The sequence below is a fragment of the Saccostrea echinata genome, unplaced genomic scaffold (assembly GCF_033153115.1).
Source record: "Saccostrea echinata isolate AGI-Se365-2 ecotype Australia unplaced genomic scaffold, CSIRO_AGI_Sech_v1 ptg000029l, whole genome shotgun sequence".
Lineage (NCBI taxonomy): Eukaryota > Metazoa > Mollusca > Bivalvia > Ostreida > Ostreidae > Saccostrea > Saccostrea echinata.
Genome location: NW_026889778.1, coordinates 32,536,766 through 32,561,802, shown reverse-complemented (window position 1 = coordinate 32,561,802; position 25,037 = coordinate 32,536,766). Strand labels below are relative to the sequence as shown.

Sequence of the window (25,037 nt, the reverse complement as noted above, 5' to 3'; positions counted from 1 at the left end):
CTTTGACCTGATGACACAACAGGAGTCGATCATAATATGACCCGATGACCACAACATGTCATTATTTGACCTGATGACCACAAATTAAGTAATAATATGACCTTATGTCCACAATATAAGTAATAATATGACCTGTTGACCACAATATAAGTAATAATATGACCTGATGACCACAATATAAGTAATAATATGGCCTGATGACCACAATATAATAATAATATGGCCTGATGACCACAATATAAGTAACAATATGACCTTATGTCCACAATATAAGTAATAATATGACCTGTTGATAGTTATACATGACACACTGAAGATATGACCAATCATGGCTTTGCTGTTCTTGAGAAGAAGATTTTTAAGATTTTTCCTATGTACTCCTATGTAAAACTTTGATCGTCCATTGTGGCCCCACCCTACCCCTGGGGGTCATGATTTGAACAAACTTGAATCTACAACACCTGAGAATGCTTCCATATAAATATGTCCAATCATAGCTTTGCTGTTCTTGAGAAGATTTTTAAAGATTTTTTCCTTATATTCCAATATAAAACTTTGACCCCCCATAGTGACCCCACCCTACCCCCAAGGGTCATGCTTCGAACAAATTTGATTCTACACCACCTGAGGATGCTTATATATAAATATGACCAATCATAGCTTGCTGTTCTTGAGAGGAAATTTTTTAAAAAGTTTTTTTCTATATACTCCTTAAACTATGATCGTTCATTGTGGCTCCACCCTTCCCCCGCTGGTCATGATTTGAACAAACTTGAATCTACACCACCTGAGGATGTTTTCACATAAATATGACCAATCATTGCTTTGCTGTTCTTGAAAAGAAGATTTTAATTAAAAGATTTTTCTGATGTATTACTTTGTAAAACTTTGATCGTCCATTGTGGCCCTTCCCTAGTACTCTCGGTGGTCACAATTTGAACAAACTTGAATCTAAACCACCTTGCAGATGCTTCCATATAAATATGAACAATCATGGCTTTGCTGTTCTTGAGAGGAAGATTTTTTAAGATTGTTTTCCTTATATTCCTATATAAACTTTGACCACCCATAGCGACGCCACCCTACCCCCGGGGGTCATGATTTGAACAAATTTGATTCTACACCACCTGAGGATGCTTCCATATAAATATGACCAATCATAGCTTTACTGTTCTTGAGAAGACAATTTTTCAAAGTTTTTTCTATATATTCCTATGTAAAACTTTGATCGTCCACTGTGGCCCCACCCTACCCCAGGGGTCATGATTTGAACAAACTTGTATCTACACTACCTGACAATGATCCCACATGAGTTTCATCTTTCCTGGCTTATTGGTTTTTTGAGAAGAAGATTTTTCAATGATGCCATAAATTTTCTGCTATTTCATAATTATCTCCCCTTGGAGGAGGGTGTGGCTCTTCATTTGAAGAATTTTGAATCCCCTTTACCCAAGGATACTCTGTGCCAAGTTTGGTTGAAATTGGCCCAGTAGTTCTGGAGAAGAAGATGAAAATGCCAACAACGACACGACAGACAAATTTTGATCAGAAAAGCTCACTTGAGCCTTCGGCTCAGGTGTGCTAAAAAGCGACTATGAATGTTTGTTTAAAAAAACAATTTGGTTTTATAGAAAAGCAAACATCATTGAATTGAATAGGTAAATATATTTAACTTGAAAGTATATATTGGAATTATTATACCTCTACTGAATTTTCACTTTGCATAAAGGTACTCATTATTTGCTTATTTCTAAAATGCATTTAAGTTCACGTTTGTCCCCCAAAAACAAATTTCATGGTATAAGACTTGTTTTAATCTGATCCACCTCTGATATCACCAGTTCACAATGGGTTAACTTTTGTATCAGTTATAATAAAACTGAGAGAGTTTGATGATGCTGACCCCCATTTTACGAAAGAACTTACAACCAAGACCACAATCTGTTTTGGCAAAATTATTTTCTTCTTTACATAACAATGAAATGTGAAAAAGGTATATTATCCTAATTCTTAAAAATTTGCACAAAAATTTATGAGAGAGCAATTTTAATCAACAATAATTAGGCAAGATATTAGAAACACAGAGTATTGAAGTCTTTTGTAAAACCAGCCCCAGGTTTCCCTTGACCAGACCTATGTTCTGTGTCCTCACCTCAGAATCTCATGTTCAGTAACCAGACTCTTGCTAACTACCTAACTACCTCACATTCTTTATCTATCTTCTATAGAATACAGTACATTTATAACTTTATTTGCCCATTTACTGCTTCCTCAGGGAAATCATTTCCCAACATTGATCATTGTTTGCTATTCTTTTGAAAGTCACCATTGAAAAATGAGAATCCAAATAAAATATTTTAAATTGCATACAGCTTTTAGTTATCTTATTTCACAATTTACATAATTGACAATTACACAAGGATTTTCATCAAATGAAATTGATCAAGTTGAAATTGAGGGTGTTTCAAGCAAAAATATAGCTTTATACAGTGCTGTTATGCTCATTAAGATATACTAGTATGAAATTTATCAAGATCTTTTGCTAAATATTTTGATGGTTGATACATAGTAAATTTAAAAATTAGATGTCAAAACAACACAAGACTGATACATGATGCTGGTAAAGTGTAACATGCAAACAAAATATAACATGACAATTGCCCACAAAATTCAATCCAAACAAACCCTGTGAATTAAGCAATCCACAAAAATGGGCCCCCATGATTAGATGATGTTTACAGTTTAAAAGTCATGTTACAAATAACACCAAACTTTCAATGGATTTATAAGAATTAAACTTGCTGTCTGGTGCTGCCCATGTCATTTCTCCAGGTTAACTAAAATATCCTGTATCACAGTAGTTAATGGAATGTGAACTTGAGGGCCCAGGCCCAAAGACATGGCATCTGTCTTATGTTGAGTGGTGGAATCAATACTTTAATCCCACTACCACTTTTTTCCCAAGTCAAAGTCTTGTTACTTCCAACCAAGGCTACATTAGAAAGAGTAGACCCACTTACAGAGCCAAGGATTAACTCATTATCTACTGGCCAATCCAGGAAAAAACCATATGCAGCCTTCTTGTCTGCTTTTGGTGCAGTATACCTGAAATAAAAGTTTACCTGTAATTAAAGTGTACTTAAAAATATTTTGATGCAATATATCAGTAGAATAGTGAAAGTGACAAGTACCACTTATATTTTCCTTTGACCTTTTTGAATGACTTTGAACCAAATAAAAAGGTTCACCTTCCATTATCCAAATATTCAGTCAGAAATAACAATTACCTCCTAATCTTTAATCTCAGGTACACACACAAAAAATAAAATAATGGTTCCTCAATGATTTATATATCTTTAAAATAATCAATAATGAATAATGAAGTGAATACTTAAAGATATATTTGACCTACAAAGTTGACTTACCAGACTTTAGGGGTGATAGTGTCATTCTGATGAATCCAAGGTTGAGTTGAGTAGATACCCTCACCATTGACCTTCAACCACGACCCTAACTGACTGAATCGCTCCTCATAAATTGGTGAAAATGTTCCGTATGGAGTTGGTCCAACATTGATTAAAATATTTCCTCCATAGCTAAAAGATGAATAAGCTTTGATAAAAAAAAAGCTTTCTGATTACAAATTACATTATTATATGACTGAATAATTCCGATCTCTCTGATTGGCTAAGATCCAAAAATGTTAGAAAAATACTACGATATATTAACCTGCACATGACCTTCCAGGTCAACATAAGGAATTATTTATTCTACAATGGACAAAAAACAGATAAGGAAAATCCGAATTGATGCAAATAGTTTTGGAAAGTTATTTCACTTGCACCTGACTTCCACTCATGTGAACATAACATTAAGACACATAGATTCTTGGATGAAGGTTTGGGGGGGGGGGGGGTGCAGGAGGCCTGCCCCTCTTCCTACCTTTTGAGAATGTAAAGTTTAATTTTAAATTTCAAAGATAAAAAATTTCAATGAAAGCCCCTCCCCTCTTTTATGTACCTTTACATCCCACCAAATGAAATTTTGAGTTTGGAGAATTCTTTTCCTTGGGGGGGGGGGGGGGGGGGGGGGGGGGGGGGCTAGTAAAAGATTTGTTTTCAGGTAAGTTGTCATTTTTTTTTTCCTTTTAATGCTCCCTTTTTCAAAATCAATCCTATATATATGCCTGACATTTAATTTTTCTACATTGCACCTAAACTACAATTAAAAATTCCAAAATAATACAACTGGTAGTTTTTAACCCCATTTCTCTCATTATGTTTGGCTAGTACTTCAGTAGGTGTGAACAAGTAAGATGGTATGCTTAATGAGTGTGTGTCATTTAATCTTTGAATCATATAATAAAACAATTATTGCTGTTTTTTGGTCAATACGATGATTTAGCCACCTTCGAAGTACAATATTCACCTTGCCCTTCGGGCTTGGTGAATATTGTACTTCCCAGGTGTCTAAATCATCGTATTGACCTCAAAAACCAGCTATAATTGTATGTTATCACATGAAGATCTATAAACTGCTTAGTTTCAAATGTTTACAGATGCTTTTAAAAATGTTTACATTTTAATTTGATAATCACAAGAGATTACCGTTACCTTACAGTATAAGACAGTGAAATACAACATACACTGATACCTTATTGTGCTGATCAATAGTTCTAGCAACTCCTCCATGGAAAGAAAATCTGCTAGGTCAGCATTACGTCTGAACCCCCAGGAGATGCGGTCCAGGGTCATCGCATTTTCCCACTTCCTTTTCTGTAATTTCCCTGGAAATGTACATAATTATCAACATTTATTAAAACTTGCTTGGTAATGTAAAATTTTGAGAAATCAAGTCTGTTCAAGTTTACTGAATCATTTAACCACTATTAATGAGCCTTTTTTCTATAAAATGTCAGAGGATTCCTTCTGTTTTGTTTGCAGATTCCTGGAGGGAACATATAAAGATAAATAAAAGAAAACATGATCATATCTATTTTTATCAATGTTTAAATTGAAATTGGATTTAAGATGACAATAGACTTTTTTGCATACTGATAGGACATTCTGTGCATAGTAAAGATTTTTCTAGGTACATGTGCCAATACTTAAGAAACTGTAAATTTTCTCCAGTTCAAAGTTCTGCATATCTTGTACCAAAAACAACTTTTTAACTGTATTTCATTTTAAATGTATGTGTTCTTTGGTCAAACTACATGTAGAAGTGCTGCAAGTTAGTTAACAAAATAATATCCCCAGCTGCAATCTTTTTCAAAGTGCTCATTTCCAATTTTGTAGATGTGACCCTGAACTTGCAAAAATAAACTTTGTTAAAATCAATGACACATTCTTTGATCATAGGTAATCTTTAAGTGAAATATGGACATCCGATGATTCTCCACCAAAAAACTATGGACCTGACATGAATTTTACACTTTTCCTGAGTAAAATTTTTGTGCAAATTTTGTCCTGTCAGTGACTTTGAACTTGCCACAATGACAATGGTAGAGGCTATGACATACCTTTAGCTCACAAACAATCTTAGTTAAATTAGATATTCCAAATCCACAACCACTTCTCAAACATCTAACAACATCCCATACTGGTCATGGCAGCATTACCTTTTAATTATGATTGAACATGAAAATTTTGGCCAGTTCAAGATTCTGTATATGCTACTAAAATAGTTCCACTGCAACATTTCTGCTGCTCAGTAGTCTATTTTACATTGATTTAAGTTGATGGTGGTATACATTGGATGTATAGTCCACCCATCTGCCATTCTTTCCTGAATACTGCAAATGAAAAATGCACAAACTATACAAGATATCCTTCATCCCACATTCAAAAACAGAATGTCCATTGCCATAGTTTTATTTACAACAAAAATCCTAAGGTTTTCAGGTTTTGCTGTGAAAAAGAAACTACAAGCCAAGATTTTGGTGGCTGCGATTTCACTGGCTAATCAAAAAGTGTGCTCTTACATGACCCCACATGGGATGTTGTAAGATGTTTGAGAGGTGGTTATGGATTTGGAAAGTCTAATTTTAATTAAATTGGCTCTCAAATACTCTCTACTTTATGCTTTAACTTCCAACAAAAATTTTATGATTTTCTGCCTGTGACCTTGAGCTTGAAGAAACGACCATAGGTCAAGACATATCCCCAGGACATAATTAATATTTGTGTGAAGTAAGAGCTTCCAATGTTCATCCATAAGAAAGTTATAGACTAGATACAAATTTAATCTTTTCTGCCAGCGACCTTAATCTTGCCAAAATGACTTGGAGTTAGATTAAGATGCACCCCAAGATCATAAGCAATCTTTGTGTCAAACATCAACTTCCAATAAGCTTGTTTGAGAGTTAAAGACCAAACACAAATAAAACACTTTTTTGCCAGTCACCTTGAATTTGCAGGAATGGCCTTGGGTCATGGTCAAGACATATCCTCAGATCATATGCAATATTGTATAAAAGTGACACTCTAATGTAATACTTTTCAAGATATGGCCAGAACAGGGATTGAACATTTTTCTACAAATGACCTTGAACTTGATTAAATGACCTTGGGTCAAGGTCACAACAATCTTTAGGTTATAAGCAATCTTTGTTTGAAGTACGAATTTCCAATGCCTCTCCATAAAAGAGTTGTAGACCAAACAAATTATTAATACTTTTTCTGCCAGTCACCTTAAACTTGCTGGAATAACCTTGGGTCAAGGTACTGACACAGCCACAGGTCACAAAAAATCCTTGTATCTAGTAGCAACTTCCAATTAGCCAAACCTTCCAGTGGAGAGTTGAAGGCAGGTCGCATATATACTTTTTCAGGGTTCGACACTAACATTTTTAGGCTTTAATCCAGTCGGACTAGTGCTTCTTTACTTTTACTAGTCCAAACGTGATTTTATCAGTCCGTCAAAAAGTAGGCAAACATCAATGTTTTGTAATGATTAATTTAAAAAATAAGCATGACAAGGCCAAAATAAAAAATAGGTTTGTTTCCCCTAACGCGACTGACCCACTTAAATCGTGCCGACTGAAATGTTTTTTTAATAAGATTATTTAAATATTTATTTTTATTGTTTATCAACTTTATAAAATACAATTTCATCAAAATTCGTTTTTTATCAGAATGGCGGCTTTTGTTTTACTCTCATTTGGCGCCCACAACATGTGACCACAGAGGGTTATTTAGTGTTATAAAACAACGGCGATGTATCAGTCTTAATATACATCTTTAACTTATTAGCACAATCCTACACCCTTGAAACATTTCGTGAATTAAATATACCATGACTAAGAAGTGTTAAGATGGTATTCACAAATGTGTCTTCTGGATATTTTACTTGAAAAAGACGTTAATGGTAATCTAACAACCAAGCTTTATGATAAACATGATGACTTTAACTTTTCAATCGTCAACTTCCCTTACTTATGCAGCAATATACCTTCATCACCTGCATACGGGGTATATATCTCTCAGTTGATTCGATACGCAAGAGCATGCTCTACGTATGAACAATTTCTAAAACGAGGTAAATTATTGATAAACAAGTTGATGAAACAAGAATATCAGCTGTCTCGTTTAGAGTCATCATTTCGTAAGTTCTATGGTCGATACAATGACCTTGTCAGCAAATACAATTTATCATTGAGTCAAATGCTGACTGACGTTTTTTCATACTAATTGTTAGGCCATTATTTACACACTGAATTTTCAACGGATTTTTCCGTTATTTCCCGATCATGACAAGGAGCACATGGCGGGTGTGACCGGTAGGCAGGGGATGCTCACTCCTCCGTGGCACCTGATCCCACCTCTGATGTTTAGAGGTCCGTGTTTGCTCTGCTCCTATTTTGTATTGTTTAATGGACTTTTGAGCTTGAATACTGTTCGTTATCTCCATATATTTCATGTAAAGCATCACTAAGGGATCTTTATCGTGCCGACATCTACATGTATACTGTGACACTGCATGACCCTACGTTTTTTACGATCTCATTTGACTGACCTGTTTCCACGCCCCATGGACCTGTGACTGAGAATAAGCTTCATACATGTTAAATTTCATTTGTATGATATTCGGTTTAAAAATTTCTTTTGTTCTTTCTTATTTATACAGATATTATTCAATTTTCAGAATGCATTTTTAAAACTGCTGTTTTATTCCACAGTTGAAATCTCGCAATCAGGAAGTACGATTGTATTCCCTATCTCATTCTTTTCTCTATTTTACACTCAAAATGTCTGACATCTTTCTTTCATGCGTCATACTAAATCATGATCGCTAAAACGTTTAACTTCATATCAATCATTCGTAGAATTATGCGCTGAATTGACTCCGAATTACCTAACTACCTGCCAAGAAGTTAGAAAGCTAAAAATATATGGGGGGTTTTCCAGTAAAAGTTTTCAAGAATCGGACATCGGTAATTTACTCATATTGTTTTCCATAATTTTTTATTGGTCCGTTCGGACAAATTAACCACAGATTTTATAAGTCCAAATGAAAACGTATTAGTCTGAGACTAACCGACTAACGTTAAGTGTCGAACCCTGGGTTTTTTTGCCAATGACCTTGAACTTGCTGGAATGACCTTGGATCGTGGCCAATTCATACCCCAGATCATATGAAATGTTTGAGATGAGTATAAGTCTCTAATGTTCTCCATTATAAAATATAGTCAGAACTGGAATTAAACATTTTTCTTTAAGGATACACCAAAGGCTTTTTTAAAGATTTTCATCAATTTTGAGATTTTTGGCTAAGAAAAAGAAGTTAAACATTGCTTTATAATGCATGTAAAATTATTGGTAATTATAAAATGGTTTTCTAATTATTTAACAATAATGAAACATAAACACTACCAAATGTGAATGTTCTGTTATTGAAGCTTCTGATTTGATCTGTGACTGCCTGCTCATGAAAGACGCAATAAATCACTGTGACCACTTGGGGAATTCTTCACTAGCCACACAGAGATTATCAGTAATTAAACTACAGGGACTCTAGATTTAGAGAAGGAGATCTAACAGATCACTGATGACCATAAAATAGGAGGTGGAGCTTAGCTCTTGTCATTTTGCCAGGAAATCTTTCTGATTCAGAATTGAACCTATTTTACTTAATTAAAGGCATCTAAATACAGAAAAGAACCTCTCATTCTTGTGAATATGCATAAGAAATATGGCTAAGTGACAGGTATCCAAAGCTGAATCTCCAAGGTGTCATATATTCCTAGCTTTGGCAGATTTTGTTGTGTAATGGGTTTCTGTCCTCTAATGTAAAGTAAGATCACACAGTTTGTGGTATTATTTCAAAGGATTCAGCTCCCTCACTTTTTGACCAATTTCTCTGAAAATTGGATGGGCTGCTTCTCAAATGTGTGTTCACAAAACTGTATCTCAGATTTTTGATATCTAGCTTAGTTTTGGAATTATTGAGGGAAATGTTAAATTAGGTAAATAAATAGGTAACATTGAAGGGCAAATGGCTGTAACTTTCGAATTAGAAGATTTATCAAAAATCTGAGAAACAGTTTTTAAGTCCAATCTTTAATCTACCTTGAGGCAAAATGACCACTTTGAGGGGTTAAATACAAAAAAGTTGATTTATGAAATATTTATGCACTAAAATTTACATTAATATTTAAATAATTTTTAAATAAGTTATTAATTAAAGTTTAAATTAGGGTAATTAAATAGTAAATTTAACAAGCTTTCAAATGATATATACTTTTATTATGTTATCTTTGATAATGAAAGAATTGCATGCAAATTAAATTCTAGCATTTGGAAACGTTTGGTGTATCCTTAAGTAACCTTGATTTTTTTTAATAAACAAATGACCTTGAATCAATATTATGTAGGGATTTGTCAATTTTGTCAACAATTTATATTCGAATATTCAATGAAAGTATGCGAATATATTTCAATACGTGTAATTAATTACAATTATTAGCCTAATACGAGATATGATTATAATCTTTGATACAAATATAAACAATCATTTCCATAGACAATCTTCCTAGCTAATTAGCTAATTTCCCGATAATGAATATAAAATTCAGGATTATGTACAACCCACGATAATCAGAGACTTTACACATTTATTCTGAAATTGAGCCCTTTACAATATTAATTACAGACTAATTCTATCGGATATTCATTTAATGATCAATTAAATTTATTTTGATAAGTATATTCTTCATGTCTTTTAGACATTCTAAGAAGGTTTTCATTTTGTTGTCCTCGATTTTAGATCCGATGGTATTTAACTAATAAAAACTATGAAAGTATGTTCTGTATTATATATAAAGCATTAATGTATAATTCTTTAATACCTTACTCAAAACAAAATAATTTAGTAGATATATAAGATAAGGAAGTAATGAAGAAATTCAGGCGATCGAAATTGATCGATAATAAATTAAAAAGGGGATGATTCCGGCAATGTTCTTAATCACTGTACTTCAGAATCTTTTTATGAAATCTGAAAAACACTGAATATTCGAATCTTAAATTCATATTCGAATATCAACTCATCGAATGAATATTCGAATGTTCGAATATTCGTTGACATCCCTAATATTATGACATTCCTCCACGTCATTAGTAATCTTTATATTAAGCATGAACTTCCAATATTTCTCAATCAAGAAGTTGTCAACATGACATCTCTAACAGAAACCTTGAACTTGTCAAGATGTCTGGTCAAGGTCATGAAACACCCTTAGGTCATAATCAGTTTTTTATGAAGTATGACTTCCAATGATTCTCTGTTACAAAATTATAACCCAGACAAGATTGCATGGATACAAGGTGATTCCTATATATCCCCACAAACTTTGTTTGTTTGTTTGTTTGTTTTTTGTATAATTTCCATTGTCACTGCTTAATAAGAATGTGTTTACTTATTTCCTGTTACCATGATTATCTTGACATTTATGCTATAATTTAGCAATAACCTGGTCTGAATCTATCTTCACAGGTGAGGAATCCCCCATGTTTACAAGTAGAGTCATATCCCCATCGGTCATTTACCACTACTGTGTTCTTAACAGGGCTGCAAATAATAAAAATGTTTATTTTGAGTGAAGTGCTCACTTGTTGCCAAATCTTTGTATCACAATTATTTATTTATTTAATTAAAGATAGATATTGTCATATGTCAAGGACAACTTCTCCTGAAATTATGCTATTTTATACAAAACCTTTCATTGTACAGCCATGCCAAAAAATGAGTGGAATTCCAGTAAGCACTTGGTGCTTCCCAAGCCCCATCTGACCACACCACATCTGGACGATACATCTCAATAATCTCATACAATTCTGCCATTCCTTTTTCCTGAAAACAATAAAATCTCTTTCACTATGTTGCAGTTTTATTTGCAGAGCCTTGTGATGATATTCACATACTGTTACATATGTGCAAAAGAGTTTTGTCATGTGATACGGACACTTTACAATACTATAGTGTCACATTTACTGGAGAAAAGGTGATGACCTTTAATACTAAACCCTTGAATTGTGACAAGTTTTTGACCTTATGCTGATATGCATGTGAGGCCTAAATTAAAATATTGTTTATTGTTTGTTTGCCAGTAGCCTACAGACCCCCCCCCCCAAAAAAAAAAATAGCCTTACTCAAAATATTTTATTCCTCCTTTTATTTATGATCTTTTAAAATTTGAATTGTTTTATGTCTATTTTCAGCAGGTTAATTATTTCATAATTTTTTTGATGTATTCAGATGCTTTAATTAATTTAATGTTCTCAGAGGTATAAAGTGTTTTGTTGACTGAGACTTAACAAACCAAAAAATATGAATTTCATACAATATTTGACATCTTAGAGGGAAATATGGCAATTAAGAGACAAATCCCTTTGTGTTGATTGCTTTAGTAAATTGCAGTGATGATAAAATTTTGCACGGAGATGTATCTGAATTTTATGATGAAAAATTAATATTTTTCCTACCTACCTACCCATCGTTAAAAGTCTGGGTCAGAAAAAAGGCAAACAACATCTTGTAATTTTGGCCTGAGTTGTTCAGTTACTGTCTTACCTTAATATATCTATAAGCCTTGTACTTATTGGCATTACCCTTTAAAACCTCTTATTTGTGGGTTAATTTCCATACTTTTACAAACTTCTGAGTTGTGCAATGATTGGTCTACTGTAACTAACATTTGAGTTGTGTAATGATTGGTCTACTGTTACTAACATTTGAGTTGTGTAATGATTGGTCTACTGTGACCATTGAATGTGAAGATAACAAACAGTGATCAATCTCATAAATCCAGTAAACAAAATGAATCATGAATGGGGAACCCCCGGATACATCAGAGGTGGGATCAGGTGTCTAGGAGTAAGCATCCCCTGCTGACCGGCCACAACAATCGCGAGCCCCATGCACCAATCAGGCATACAGAGTACTATGTAGTCAAATTTAGTACAAATGGAATGACCTGACAAATGGTATCAAACATATTAGACAAAATACGACCCAAGCTTAGAAACTTCTGTGTTGTAAGAAGAATGGCCTTACTTTGACAAACTTTTAAGTTGTGTAGTTATGCCTTACCTTGACAAACTTCTGTGTTGTAGAAGTTATCCCTTACCATGACAAACTTCTGTGTTGTAGTAGTTTTGCTTTACCTTGACAAACTTCTGAGTTGTGTAGTTATGCCTTACCTTGACAAACTTCTGAGTTGTGTAGTTATGCCTTACCTTGACAAACTTCTGAGTTGTGTAGTTATGCCTTACCTTGACAAACTTCTCAGTTGTGTAGTTATGCCTTACCTTGACAAACTCCTGATTTGTGTAATTATACCTTACCTTGACAAACTTCTGTGTTGTAGTAGTTTTGCTTTACCTTGACAAACTTCTGAGTTGTGTAGTTATGCCTACCTTGACAAACTTCTGAGTTGTGTAGTTATGCCTTACCTTGACAAACTTCTGTGTTGTGTAGTTATGCCTTACCTTGACAAACTTCTGAGTTGTGTAGTTATGCCTTACCTTAACAAACTTCTGTGTTGTAGTAGTTACGCCTTGCCTTGACAAACTTCTGTGTTGTGTAATTATACCTTACCTTGACAAACTCCTGAGTTGTGTAGTTATGCCTTACCTTGACAAACTTCTCAGTTGTGTAGTTATGCCTTACCTTGACAAACTCCTGATTTGTGTAATTATACCTTACCTTGACAAACTTCTGAGTTGTGTAGTTATGCCTTACCTTGACAAACTTCTGAGTTGTGTAGTTATGCCTTACCTTGACAAACTTCTGAGTTGTGTAGTTATGCCTTACCTTGACAAACTCCTGATTTGTGTAATTATACCTTACCTTGACAAACTTCTGTGTTGTGTAGTTATGCCTTACCTTAACAAACTTCTGTGTTGTAGTAGTTATGCCTTACCTTGACAAACTTCTGTGTTGTGTAATTATACCTTACCTTGACAAACTCCTGATTTGTGTAGTTATGCCTTACCTTGACAAACTTCTGAGTTGTGTAGTTATGCCTTACCTTGACAAACTTCTGAGCTGTAGTAGTTATGCCTTACCTTGACAAACTTCTGAGTTGTGAAGTTATGCCTTACCTTGACAAACTTCTGAGTTGTGTAGTTATGCCTTACCTTGACAAACTTCTGAGTTGTGTAGTTATGCCTTACCTTGACAAACTTCTGAATTGTGTAGTTATGCCTTACCTTGACAAACTTCTGAGTTGTGTAGTTATGCCTCACCTTGACAAACTTCTGAGTTGTAGTAGTTATGCATTACCTTGACAAACTTCTGAGTTGTGTAGTTATGCCTTACCTTGACAAACTCCTGAGTTGTAGTAGTTATGCCTTACCTTGACAAACTTCTGTGTTGTAGAAGTTATCCCTTACCTTGACAAACTTCTGTGTTGTGTAGTTATGCCTTACCTTGACAAACTTCTGTGTTGTGTAGTTATGCCTTACCTTAACAAACTTCTGTGTTGTAGTAGTTATGCCTTACCTTGACAAACTTCTGTGTTGTGTAATTATACCTTACCTTGACAAACTCCTGATTTGTGTAGTTATGCCTTACCTTGACAAACTTCTGAGTTGTGTAGTTATGCCTTACCTTGACAAACTTCTGAGTTGTAGTAGTTATGCCTTACCTTGACAAACTTCTGAGTTGTGAAGTTATGCCTTACCTTGACAAACTTCTGAGTTGTGTAGTTATGCCTTACCTTGACAAACTTCTGAGTTGTGTAGTTATGTCTTACCTTGACAAACTTCTGAATTGTGTAGTTATGCCTTACCTTGACAAACTTCTGAGTTGTGTAGTTATGCATCACCTTGACAAACTTCTGAGTTGTAGTAGTTATGCATTACCTTGACAAACTCCTGAGTTGTAGTAGTTATGCCTTACCTTGACAAACTTCTGTGTTGTAGAAGTTATCCCTTACCTTGACAAACTTCTGTGTTGTGTAGTTATGCCTTACCTTGACAAACTTCTGTGTTGTGTAGTTATGCCTTACCTTAACAAACTTCTGTGTTGTAGTAGTTATGCCTTACCTTGACAAACTTCTGTGTTGTGTAATTATACCTTACCTTGACAAACTCCTGATTTGTGTAGTTATGCCTTACCTTGACAAACTTCTGAGTTGTGTAGTTATGCCTCACCTTGACAAACTTCTGAGTTGTAGTAGTTATGCCTTACCTTGACAAACTTCTGAGTTGTGAAGTTATGCCTTACCTTGACAAACTTCTGAGTTGTGTAGTTATGCCTTACCTTGACAAACTTCTGAGTTGTGTAGTTATGCCTTACCTTGACAAACTTCTGAATTGTGTAGTTATGCCTTACCTTGACAAACTTCTGAGTTGTGTAGTTATGCATCACCTTGACAAACTTCTGAGTTGTAGTAGTTATGCATTACCTTGACAAACTTCTGAGTTGTGTAGTTATGCCTTACCTTGACAAACTCCTGAGTTGTAGTAGTTATGCCTTACCTTGACAAACTTCTGTGTTGTAGTAGTTATGCCTTACCTTGACAAACTCCTGAGTTGTAGTAGTTATGCCTTACCTTGACAAACTCCTGAGTTGTAGTAGTTATGCCTTACCTTGACAAACTTCTGAGTTGTGTAGTTATGCCTTACCTTGACAAACCTCTGAGCTGTGTAGTTATGCCTTACCTTGACAAACTTCTGAGTTGTGTAATTATGCCTTACCTTGACAAACTTCTGAGTTGTGTAGTTGTTGGCCTTGTCCTGGAGATACAGAGGATTAAACCACTCAAACAAAGAGTGATAAATTCCAAAATGAACACCACTGCCAGCTAAGTAGGCAAATATGTATTCTGAAAAGGTTTAAGTTTGAAGAAACATGTACATTCATTACAAAAACATCAATCTATGAATACTAAGATAAAAGAAAGATTATAGTTGTTTCTAGAAAAACTGCTTTGATATAAAACCCAAAATGATTACCAGTATTTAGAATGTGAGTATTTTTCAGAAGTTGTTATTTAGCTTTATAATTTACCTTACTTTTTATGTTTGAGTCTATGATTTGTTTTACAAATATAAAGCTTAGTTCAAGCTGAAATTGCTGTTCACCAATCATCTTTCAGCGAATGGATTTTGAATATCAGCAGATGATGAACATTAAAAGATACAACTGAAAAATGATTGAGTTAAAAATACACATGCCTACAACAGTATAATTTATTGATGAATGTATGTGACAATATATGTGAACATACTTAGTATATGATGATAAAAACAAACAGAATTAATTCTTATATTAGAACACATACTGATGAGGTCTTGTTTAGGTCCCACATCTACAGAGTTCCAGTTGAAGGAGTATTTAGAAGGATACATGGTGAACCCCTCATGGTGTTTTGTACTCAGTACAACATACCTATTACAACACAGAGATGATAAAAGCTGTGGATCACAAATTTCAAGAAGAGAGGTATTTATAAATGTATTAACTAAAAATGGTAACAGAGATGTTATATTAACAGGAACATATATACTAAAGAGTATGCATGTATGTTCACTCATCCTAAATGTGTTCGCCCTTGTCACTGTTCACCCTACTTCTCATTTATCCAGAGTCCAGAGTCATGCTGAAAACTCTAAAACATATTTGGCCAAGGTCCGTTCACCGTATTTTCATATTAAAAATGTTAATGGGTTCATTTTTGTAATTTACAAAAATTTATGAATTTTTCTTTATGAATTTTAATTCAATACATTCTGTACATACCACTACAGATTAAGAAATATACACATGCATAAATAAAATAAAATGCGAGCATGCATTTAAAACATAAAATGAATAATTTTTATAGATGATTTTTAAAAACTGTACTAATCAATTTCTGATAATATACTCATTAATTTATAAGTAACATATATTTCAGTTTGGGAATAAAAGATTCTTCAAAGATAAAACTGCTGCTCATCCACTGCTCATTCCCAAAATGACCCACTAAATTAATATGTTTTTAAAAGCTAAATGTGAATCTTTAAAAAAAAAAAAGAAATAGGAATGTGTTTCCTTAAGTTACAGTAAACAAATTAGCAATTAAATAAATTTACAGCTTTGATAAACATGAAAATCACATATAAAGTTAATTTATTAATTGAATGGATACAAAAATTGTTTACTAGATCTATTTACAAAAAAATAAAAAGAAATGATATAAAATTCAACAGAAATGTTAACATGATATTTACAACTGGGCGAACAAGATGTACATGTACATGGCGAATGTGTTACAAGGCAAATATTTAGGATTATGGCGAATATAAACTTTGGGTGAACAGACTCCAGTGAACAGGAAGATAGGGCAAATGGACCTAATACCTGATGGTAACATATCCTCTACTATCAAAATCAAAAACCGCCATTACCTACATAGCTTTATTTACCTACCTAAAGTAGCTTTATTTAGCTATTAAATCAAACTTATTTCTTAAATTAGCATTTTTCCCAGAAAGTGCACTGATACTTGCAATCTGATTAAAATCAGATCCTTTGATCCGCTCACATAGATCGCTACACAAGGATCTGAAGAAACCCCATTTAGGGTCATCTCCTGGTGAGATAATTGCACTTTGATGCAGTGATAATTTTCAACTTTGAACTCATCTGAAAACAATTCATGAAAAAATCACTCTTGGAGATGTGTCTTTTCTGCACAATTCCAATCAAAGTTCTAAAAGTTTTGGGGCTATATATACAACAGTTAATTTGTGACTTAACATTTACTTCTTGAGTGAAATAACAAAGAAAACCAGTTTTGGTTACCTTGAGCACAATGTGAAGTAATCATACTTACCCACACCTCAACACAAACAAGGTAGTGTACAGTTACTCAAACAATGGAAATACATCTTTTCTTTGAAAGAGTTCAAATGCAGCAATGTTAAAGCTATCTCTGCTTTAGATTGCTTTTTAAATAATATCTAGAATAAATATTAGTAGACATTTACTTGTGATTTTTTGTCTTTTTAAAATAAAAAGCATAATTGTGAAAAGTTGCCTAGAAACAGCTAAATAAAGCTACCTGAGGTAGGTAAATAAAGCTATGGTAGGTAATTTTAGCTATGTAGCTAAATGTTCTTATTGTACTGGACCTGTTCAACATCAGTACTGTAGAAATGTTATTAAATCCACACACTCATTTAGTACACAAGAAAATTATTGACAGTTGCTGGCGTGAACTTAGATAGAACGTTTTATTATACCTCTGTGAATTTTTTCTATATAAAAATACGACAAATAAACCTGCTATTTTTTCTAAACAACCCCTACTGTGGAAAGGTTTTTGCGCTATTTGCCCATGGTGAAATAGTCATTAAACTATTCACCGGCAGCATTCCATTTCCCTCATTTTTCATCTCAAAACTATTTGGTTTGTGGTATTGTGACTTATCCGGTTTGTGATGTAACAAAAGTAAAGTTGGCTTCGGTATAATAAAACACTTATTTACTGACTATTCAGACAATAGCAAGTTTACCGTTCCCCTCAACAGCAACTATTTCCCTCGGCTGCGCCTCGGAAATAGTTGCTGTCTTGGGGGATGATAAACTTGCTATTGTTCTCATAGCCAGTAAATATGTGTATACTATCTATCGGATAGAACGTTCTATCTATCGTTAAAATGATATTGTCCTACGGACACAGTTTGTGGTGAGGGCTTGTCCCAAGTCACAGTTAGATTATTTTAACTAGTGTGAACTTACTTTACTCCAGAATTCTCTATGATGCTAGCCCATTTTAAAGGATCATAAAATTCTGCTCTGAATTCAGCTGCAAAGTCTGCATATGTGAAAGACGGTGGATAAAATCTTTCCATTAAGTTGACGACGTCTGGGCTAGGTTTGGGTCCCTTCCACCAGTACCAGAACCATTCATCGTGAAAGCTCGGAACGGAGTACACCCCCCAGTTAATAAACATGCCTACTTTAGCATCATCATACCAGGCCGGTAAGGGACGGGAGTCGATAGAGTCCCAGTCTGGCTCATATTTTACACATATACATCCTAAAGAAAAGTTTAAAATGCACAATATGACAGCAAGGAAATGCATTGTACTCAATACTAGAATTCAACTTAGAATCAGCTGTGTAGGCTTGATCTCTCTTTACAACAACTCAACTCGATTAGTCGGATTACTGTTCTATCTCATTGAGTCATTCTCAGTCAGTCAGTGTTGTTCCTAGAATCATATGACTGTTGAAATCTCGAGCCCGATTTGTTATTAACCATGAAATATTCTCCGCTTTATCACGTAATATGAATAAATTCAGCTTGAATATAATTATATTGTAGGAGCGGAGTGCAACTGGCAAAAAAAGGACATTTTATAATCTGACTCGATGTTTTCAAAGGTTTCAAGTATTTTCAATATTGGGCATCCCATTCCGCATAGCCGTAGGAACCGGATGGGGGGGGGGGGGCAATAATTTTGCCGATATATAGATTACTATAGTAAAAATAGATACTCTATGATGCTTGTGCCCCCTCAATAAAACGTATATATATATATATTTTTTGTTTTTGCTTGTCAAGGAATTTTGGGTAGTTGACGACCTTTTTTTAGCTCACCTGAGCCAAAGGGTATGGAATAAAAGGCTCAAGTGAGATTTTCAGATCAAAATTTGTCCGTTGTCTGTCGTTGTCGTTGGCATCTTTTAAACTCATTTTACAAGCATTATTAGATTTGAATATATACTGAAAAAGCAAATATCCCTCTATTATACATAGAATAGTATACCAAAGCCCCACCTGGGGCCTGGGATCATAAGCTTCACATGCATTTCGAAATGAAAAATAACCCTCAAATTTTGATGTAGTCGTTATCACACCCGACGCACCCCTTTTCAACGGCCTTGGAACCCCCTTTTTTCCCCAAAATCTGAAAAGGGTATTATATCAAGTAAACTTGTACATAATAAAATATCTTCTAAATCAATAGAGTTGATAATTATTTATAGTACTTAGACGATGTAAAGTTAGTATTAATTTTGATTTTAAAAAACAACAACAAAAAAACAACAACAACAAACTGTAAAATACAGGATGCATCCCTGAAAGCTATGATGATATTATAAATAATTGAACGTACGTCTCCGACTAAGGAGTACACCATTAACATAAACCCGAATATACTGATGGTACAAGTATCTTTAATTATTTGATTATATCGGTTATCATGGTGAAATATATGTCTCCAAGAAAGGATAGAAAGTAATGTTGAATGGATTGTTAATATTAAAAGTGAATTTCACAGAACTGTATGATAGTAATTGTAGAAGCAGCAACACAATTTGATACTGTATATCAATATATTGTATATATATTGTATTGATATTGTATGTCAGAGAATGTGTGAGGAATATATCTAAAACACTAGGGGCCTTAGTGTCATATTTTGGTAAATCACCGCTGAAAACATGCCTCATTTACCAACACCTTGTTGATAATTTTTCCCTATCTTATTATGTAAATCAATACATTTAAAATAAAGAGTACCGATTACCAGATTAATTAAAACTGTTCTGCAGATAACTTAATGATTGAACAAGGAAGATACAACAAAATTGTGAGAAATAATAGAATATGTAAACTTTGTGAATTAGGGGACATAGAAGATGAATTCCATTTTGTTGTCATGTTGTAAATTTTGAATTTACCGGGTGGCAGTAAATACAAAATTTACAACATGAGGTGGCAGTAAATACAAAATTTACAACATGACAACTCCACCCTTCTCTGAATGGCTTTAGACCCTAAAGCCTATTTTGAAAAAGAAAAGAAAAATCACAACAACAATAACTACTTCTATGGAAAAAGAAATATATACATATATTGACAAGAACACAGGCATACAGTTAAAAAAAAAAAGGACAAAGGAATGGTCAAGAACAATGTTTTAGTAAGGGATTATTTCTGTTTCAGAATTTGCCTGCAAAAATCTAAGGAAAATGTGTCTAAACAAAAATAAGAAATTTCATCTGAATAATCTTAGCTATTGTAATTTCTCTTCTTAATTTTGTAAATATAATCATTCATTCCTTAATAATTTTGGTATTATGTGTCTACAAAAGTAATTAAAATTTCTGTGAATGAAATTGTGGAATTAAATTTAAATGCAATATTAAATAATTAAAATATTAAATTTTGAATAACAAAAATGTACTCAAAAGTTTTGAATTTACCGGGTGGCAGTAAATACAAAATTTACAACATGACATTGTTGTAAAATGTTCACATTGTAATATGCTCTACTATATATATACTCCCGAAGACCTGAACCCGGTCTTCAAATTGGCGCAATTACTTAGTACACAGAATGTAAAAGAATTATGTAATCTAGGAAAATTTGTGCAATTAGCGAATACAACAAGAACATTGTCTTTACAAATCTATGAAAAATATCATTATATTATATATTGTACATGTTGGATGTAAATCTCATCATTATATATTTACATTTGCTGTGTTTTTCTACTAAGCCGACTGTGAAATTGATTTGAAAGTCATTTTTGTGTATACTCACGCGTAGAAATATACACGGTGAAACTCGAGCTAAAATGACGTCACAATGAGGCTACAGAGACGTTAATAAAAATGTAACGATATAGGGCAGCAAGAAATTCATATATTGAGTATATCATTGGTGCTTTTAAATTTGTAAAATGTAAATATAAGGAATGTTTTTAAGTTTTGTGTGAGTTATTGGTGTGTAAATCACACTGACTTGTCACGTAGGCATATTTTTCATGAAGCGCTAGCGCGCTTCATGAAATATGCCTACGTGACAAGTCTGTGTGATTTACACACCAATAACTCACACAAAACTTAAAAACATTCCTTAGATGTACTAAAATGTATACGGTTGTAAATATTGTTTCTTGACTTTTACAAACGCTATTTCGCGCAATAACTGAATTGACCAAATTAATTGACAAGAGCATTAATTGATTTGATGTGCGCATTAATTCAAATATTGCATGAGCAAGGGTTCCTCTCTCAAAATTATAAAATTCATGGCTGGCCGATAAGGAGTTCATGTGTTAGGGCAGGTCTCTATTGATCATATAAAGAAAATGCATTAATTCTTTAAAAGCATTCTTCTCTGCTCCAGGCTATAGTGCATGGTTATTACGAGCAAGGGTGTTTCTTCCGAAATTGTGAAATCGATAGCCCCTTGGTAAGGGGTTCTGGTGTTAGAGCAGGGTTCTATTGATCATATAGTGAAAATGCATTATGATTCTTTGAAAACCCCTTTTCTCACGTCCTTTATATTTCGCAGTCAAACTAAGTGCATGGTTATAATAAGCGAGGGTACCCCTTCCAGAATAGTCAAATTCACTGCACCTGAGTCAGGGGTACTGGAGTTAGGGTGGGGTTATATTTGATCATGTATGGAAATTTTTACTATGCTTTAAGAGAAGTTATCATTCTTTGTTATATTTTTTGTTATTCATCCCAGAAGGTAATGTTTTTTAGGTAAATTGAATGAAAAAAAACATAAAAAAATTTTTAATGTGTATTATACAGAAAGTACTTTTATAGTTTTTAATGGCCAAGTAAATTTGTAAATAAAAAATAAAAAAAAATGACAAGAGTCTATAATTTGAAAAAAAGAAGGGAAAAACTGAATCCACTTTCTTATCCATTTCTTATTTTCCCAGGTTTTTAATTTGATCCCCAATTGTTGCCCCATCACACCCTTGGGACCATGATTTGGACAATCTTAAATCTGCACTAAAATATTTTTCTCAAGGACAACAATACCATGTTTTGTCATATAAATAGGCAAGAATCATTGTTTTTGAAGATTTTTTCCTAAATATTCCCATTATAAAACTTTGATCTATGGTTGCCTACCTTACTCCAGGACCATATGATCTGTATGCCACGTACTTCTGGGTGCTTACATATTTATATGAAAAATCTTGGCCTTGCTCTTCTTAAGAAGATTTATAATAATAATAAAAGATTTATACTTAATAAAGATTTCATCCATTAATTCCAATGTTAATCCTATTTGGGCTCCACTTAAATACCTCTGAGGATTTTTTTTTTGATTGATTGATTGTGTGTTGTTTAAAATCCCATTCGAGAATTTTTCACTCATATAGAGACGTCACCATATGCCAGTGAAGGGCTTCAAATTAGACCTATACTCGGCACTCAGGGCCATTGAGCAGTGAGGGTTCTTTATCATGCCAACGTGGCCCAGGGATTGCAATACTCACCTGCAACCTATAGTCCCTTTTTGTTTTTATTTTTATTATTTCCATGGCAAATGCCCAATTCTAGTCCTACTGATAATGATTTGAACAAATTGTTATCTACACTTACGGAGGTCCACCCTCACATTTTTTATGGTTCAAAATAGAGGTACTGTGAGCGAGATAACTAAATGATAACCTCCACTGCATTTTTTCTATAGTGCCCATTCAGGTTTTGTAAATGTGACCTTGAACTTGTAAAAATACCTTGGTTTAAAAAATGATATACATGTATCATCTGGTCATAAGTAATCTAGTGAAATATGGACATTTAGACCTGTCATGAATTTAACATTTTATACAAGTGGCCTTGAATTTGCCACAGTGAGCTTGGGTCAAGGTTTGAGACATCTTTGGGTCATAAACAATCTTAATACCTAGTATGAGCTTCCAATGATTCTCATTACACATGTACTACAGTTATGGTCTGAGCAAGAATTATATACTTTTTCTGACAGTGGCATTGAACTTGCCAAAATGACCTTTGGTCAAAGTTATGACAAACCTTTAGGTCATTTCTAATATTTGTACTAAGTATGAGCTTCCAATGATACTCTATTAAAGAATATATCCTGGACAAGAATTCTATACTCTTTTCTGTCAGTGACCTTGGACTTACTTGAATGACCTTCATTCAAGGTCTTGCCAAACCCACAAATCATAAATAATTTTTGTACTAAGTATGACCCTTTTAATTATTCTCCATTACAAAGTTAAAGCCCAGACAAGAATTCTATACTCTTTTTGTCAGTGACCTTGAACTTGCTGGAATCATCTTTGGTCAAGATCAAGAGACACCTTCAAGTCATAAACAATTTTTGTACCAAGTATGAGATTTCAATTATTCTCCATTACAAAGTTATAGCCCGACAAAAATTCTATACTTTTTCTGTCTGTGACCTTGAACTTACTGGAATGACCTCGGATGAAGGTCATGACACACCAACAAGTCATAAACAATTTTTGTTCCTAGTAGGAGCTTCCAATGATTCTCCATTGCTAAGTTACAGCCCAGACAATGATTTGATTTTTTTCTGCCAGTGACCTTGAACTTGCCGGAGTTAACCTTTGGCTAAGATCATGACACTACCTCTAGTCATGAACAATCTCTATAGTTACTTAATATGAGCTTTCAATGATTTTCTTTTACAGAGATATAGCCTGGACAAGAATTTGATTCTTTTTCTGCCAGTGTCCTTGAACTTGACACACCCTCCGGTAATAAGCAATCATCTCAGTACCAAATATGAGCTTCCATTGATTCTTCATTACAAAGTTATAGTCAAGAAAAGATTGCATGGACAAACGGACAGATGGACAAGGTGATTCCTATTTACTCTCCCAAACAGAGGGTGTAACATTTTTATACCAAAAGATCCAAATAGTTGTTATTTTATAAATCTGTATAAATCATGGACATCAGAAAAACCATTATATATAATCCAGATAAATAGAAAGAAACATTAAAAGGAATTGTCCTTTGCACTATTTTTGTCCCCCGCTTTCGCGAAAGCGAGGGGACATTAAATCTCATTTGTCTGTCAGTCTGTCTAGCTGTCCCTCTGTCAGTCACAAAAACTTTAACCTTGGTCATAACTTTTGAATGAGAAGAGATAGGGCTTTTATATTTCATATGTGCATTACCTGTGACAAGACCTTTCAAAATATACTTTGATTTTTTTACCCCGCAACCTTGACCTTGAAGTTTGACCTACTTTTCAAAAATTTTAACATTGCTTTAAATTAGTCATACTATGTAACTCTTGAATGAGGAAAGATAGTGCTTTCATATTAGACATGTGTATTACCTGTGACAAGACGTTTCCAAATATAATATGACTTTTGACCCCTTGACCTTGAAGTCTGATCTACCTTTCAAAAATTTTTGCATTACTTTAAATTGGTCATAAAATTTGAATGAGAAAAGATAGGGCTTTCATATTTTATAAGTTCATTACCTGTGACAAAGCCTTTCCAAATATACTATGGTTTTTGACCCTGTGTTCTTGACCTTGAAGTTTGACCTACTTTTCAAAATTTTTATCTTTGCGTATAACTTTTGATTGAGAAAAGATAAGGCTTTTAGATTTGACATGTGCATTACCTGTGACAAGGTTTTTTTTGAGCATACTATGATTTTTGACCCTTGACCTTCATATTTGACCTAATTTTCAAACATTTTAACTAGTGCATTAACTGTGACAAAATGTTTCCAAATGTGCTGTAATATTTGACCCCATGAC

The 25,037-nt window shown here is 33.8% G+C and overlaps 1 protein-coding gene across 1 annotated transcript; it reads right to left on the bottom strand.

Annotated features, from left to right (window-relative positions):
- Nucleotides 1-333: 333 nt before the first annotated feature.
- On the bottom strand, nt 334-18,621 carry LOC133195804 (alpha-L-fucosidase-like). The gene is made up of 8 exons (XM_061331752.1): nt 18,235-18,621; nt 15,791-15,897; nt 15,204-15,331; nt 11,219-11,352; nt 10,973-11,070; nt 4,654-4,786; nt 3,426-3,596; nt 334-3,105 (listed from the first exon to the last, which is right to left on the bottom strand). Exons 1-8 carry the CDS (start codon nt 18,579-18,581, stop codon nt 2,862-2,864), a joined length of 1,362 nt encoding a protein of 453 aa, XP_061187736.1. The 5' UTR covers nt 18,582-18,621; the 3' UTR covers nt 334-2,861.
- Nucleotides 18,622-25,037: the final 6,416 nt, after the last annotated feature.

Bases quoted from the DNA above. Each gene is read 5' to 3' on its own strand.
- LOC133195804 (XM_061331752.1), bottom strand. From the start codon at position 18,581: ATGCATTTCCTTGCTGTCATATTGTGCATTTTAAACTTTTCTTTAGGA. The intron at 15,898-18,234 runs GTAAGTTCACAC...GTGTTGTAATAG, and splicing joins ATAGAGAATTCTGGAGTAAA to GTATGTTGTACTGAGTACAA. The intron at 3,106-3,425 runs GTAAGTCAACTT...CTTTTATTTCAG, and splicing joins ACTATCACCCCTAAAGTCTG to GTATACTGCACCAAAAGCAG.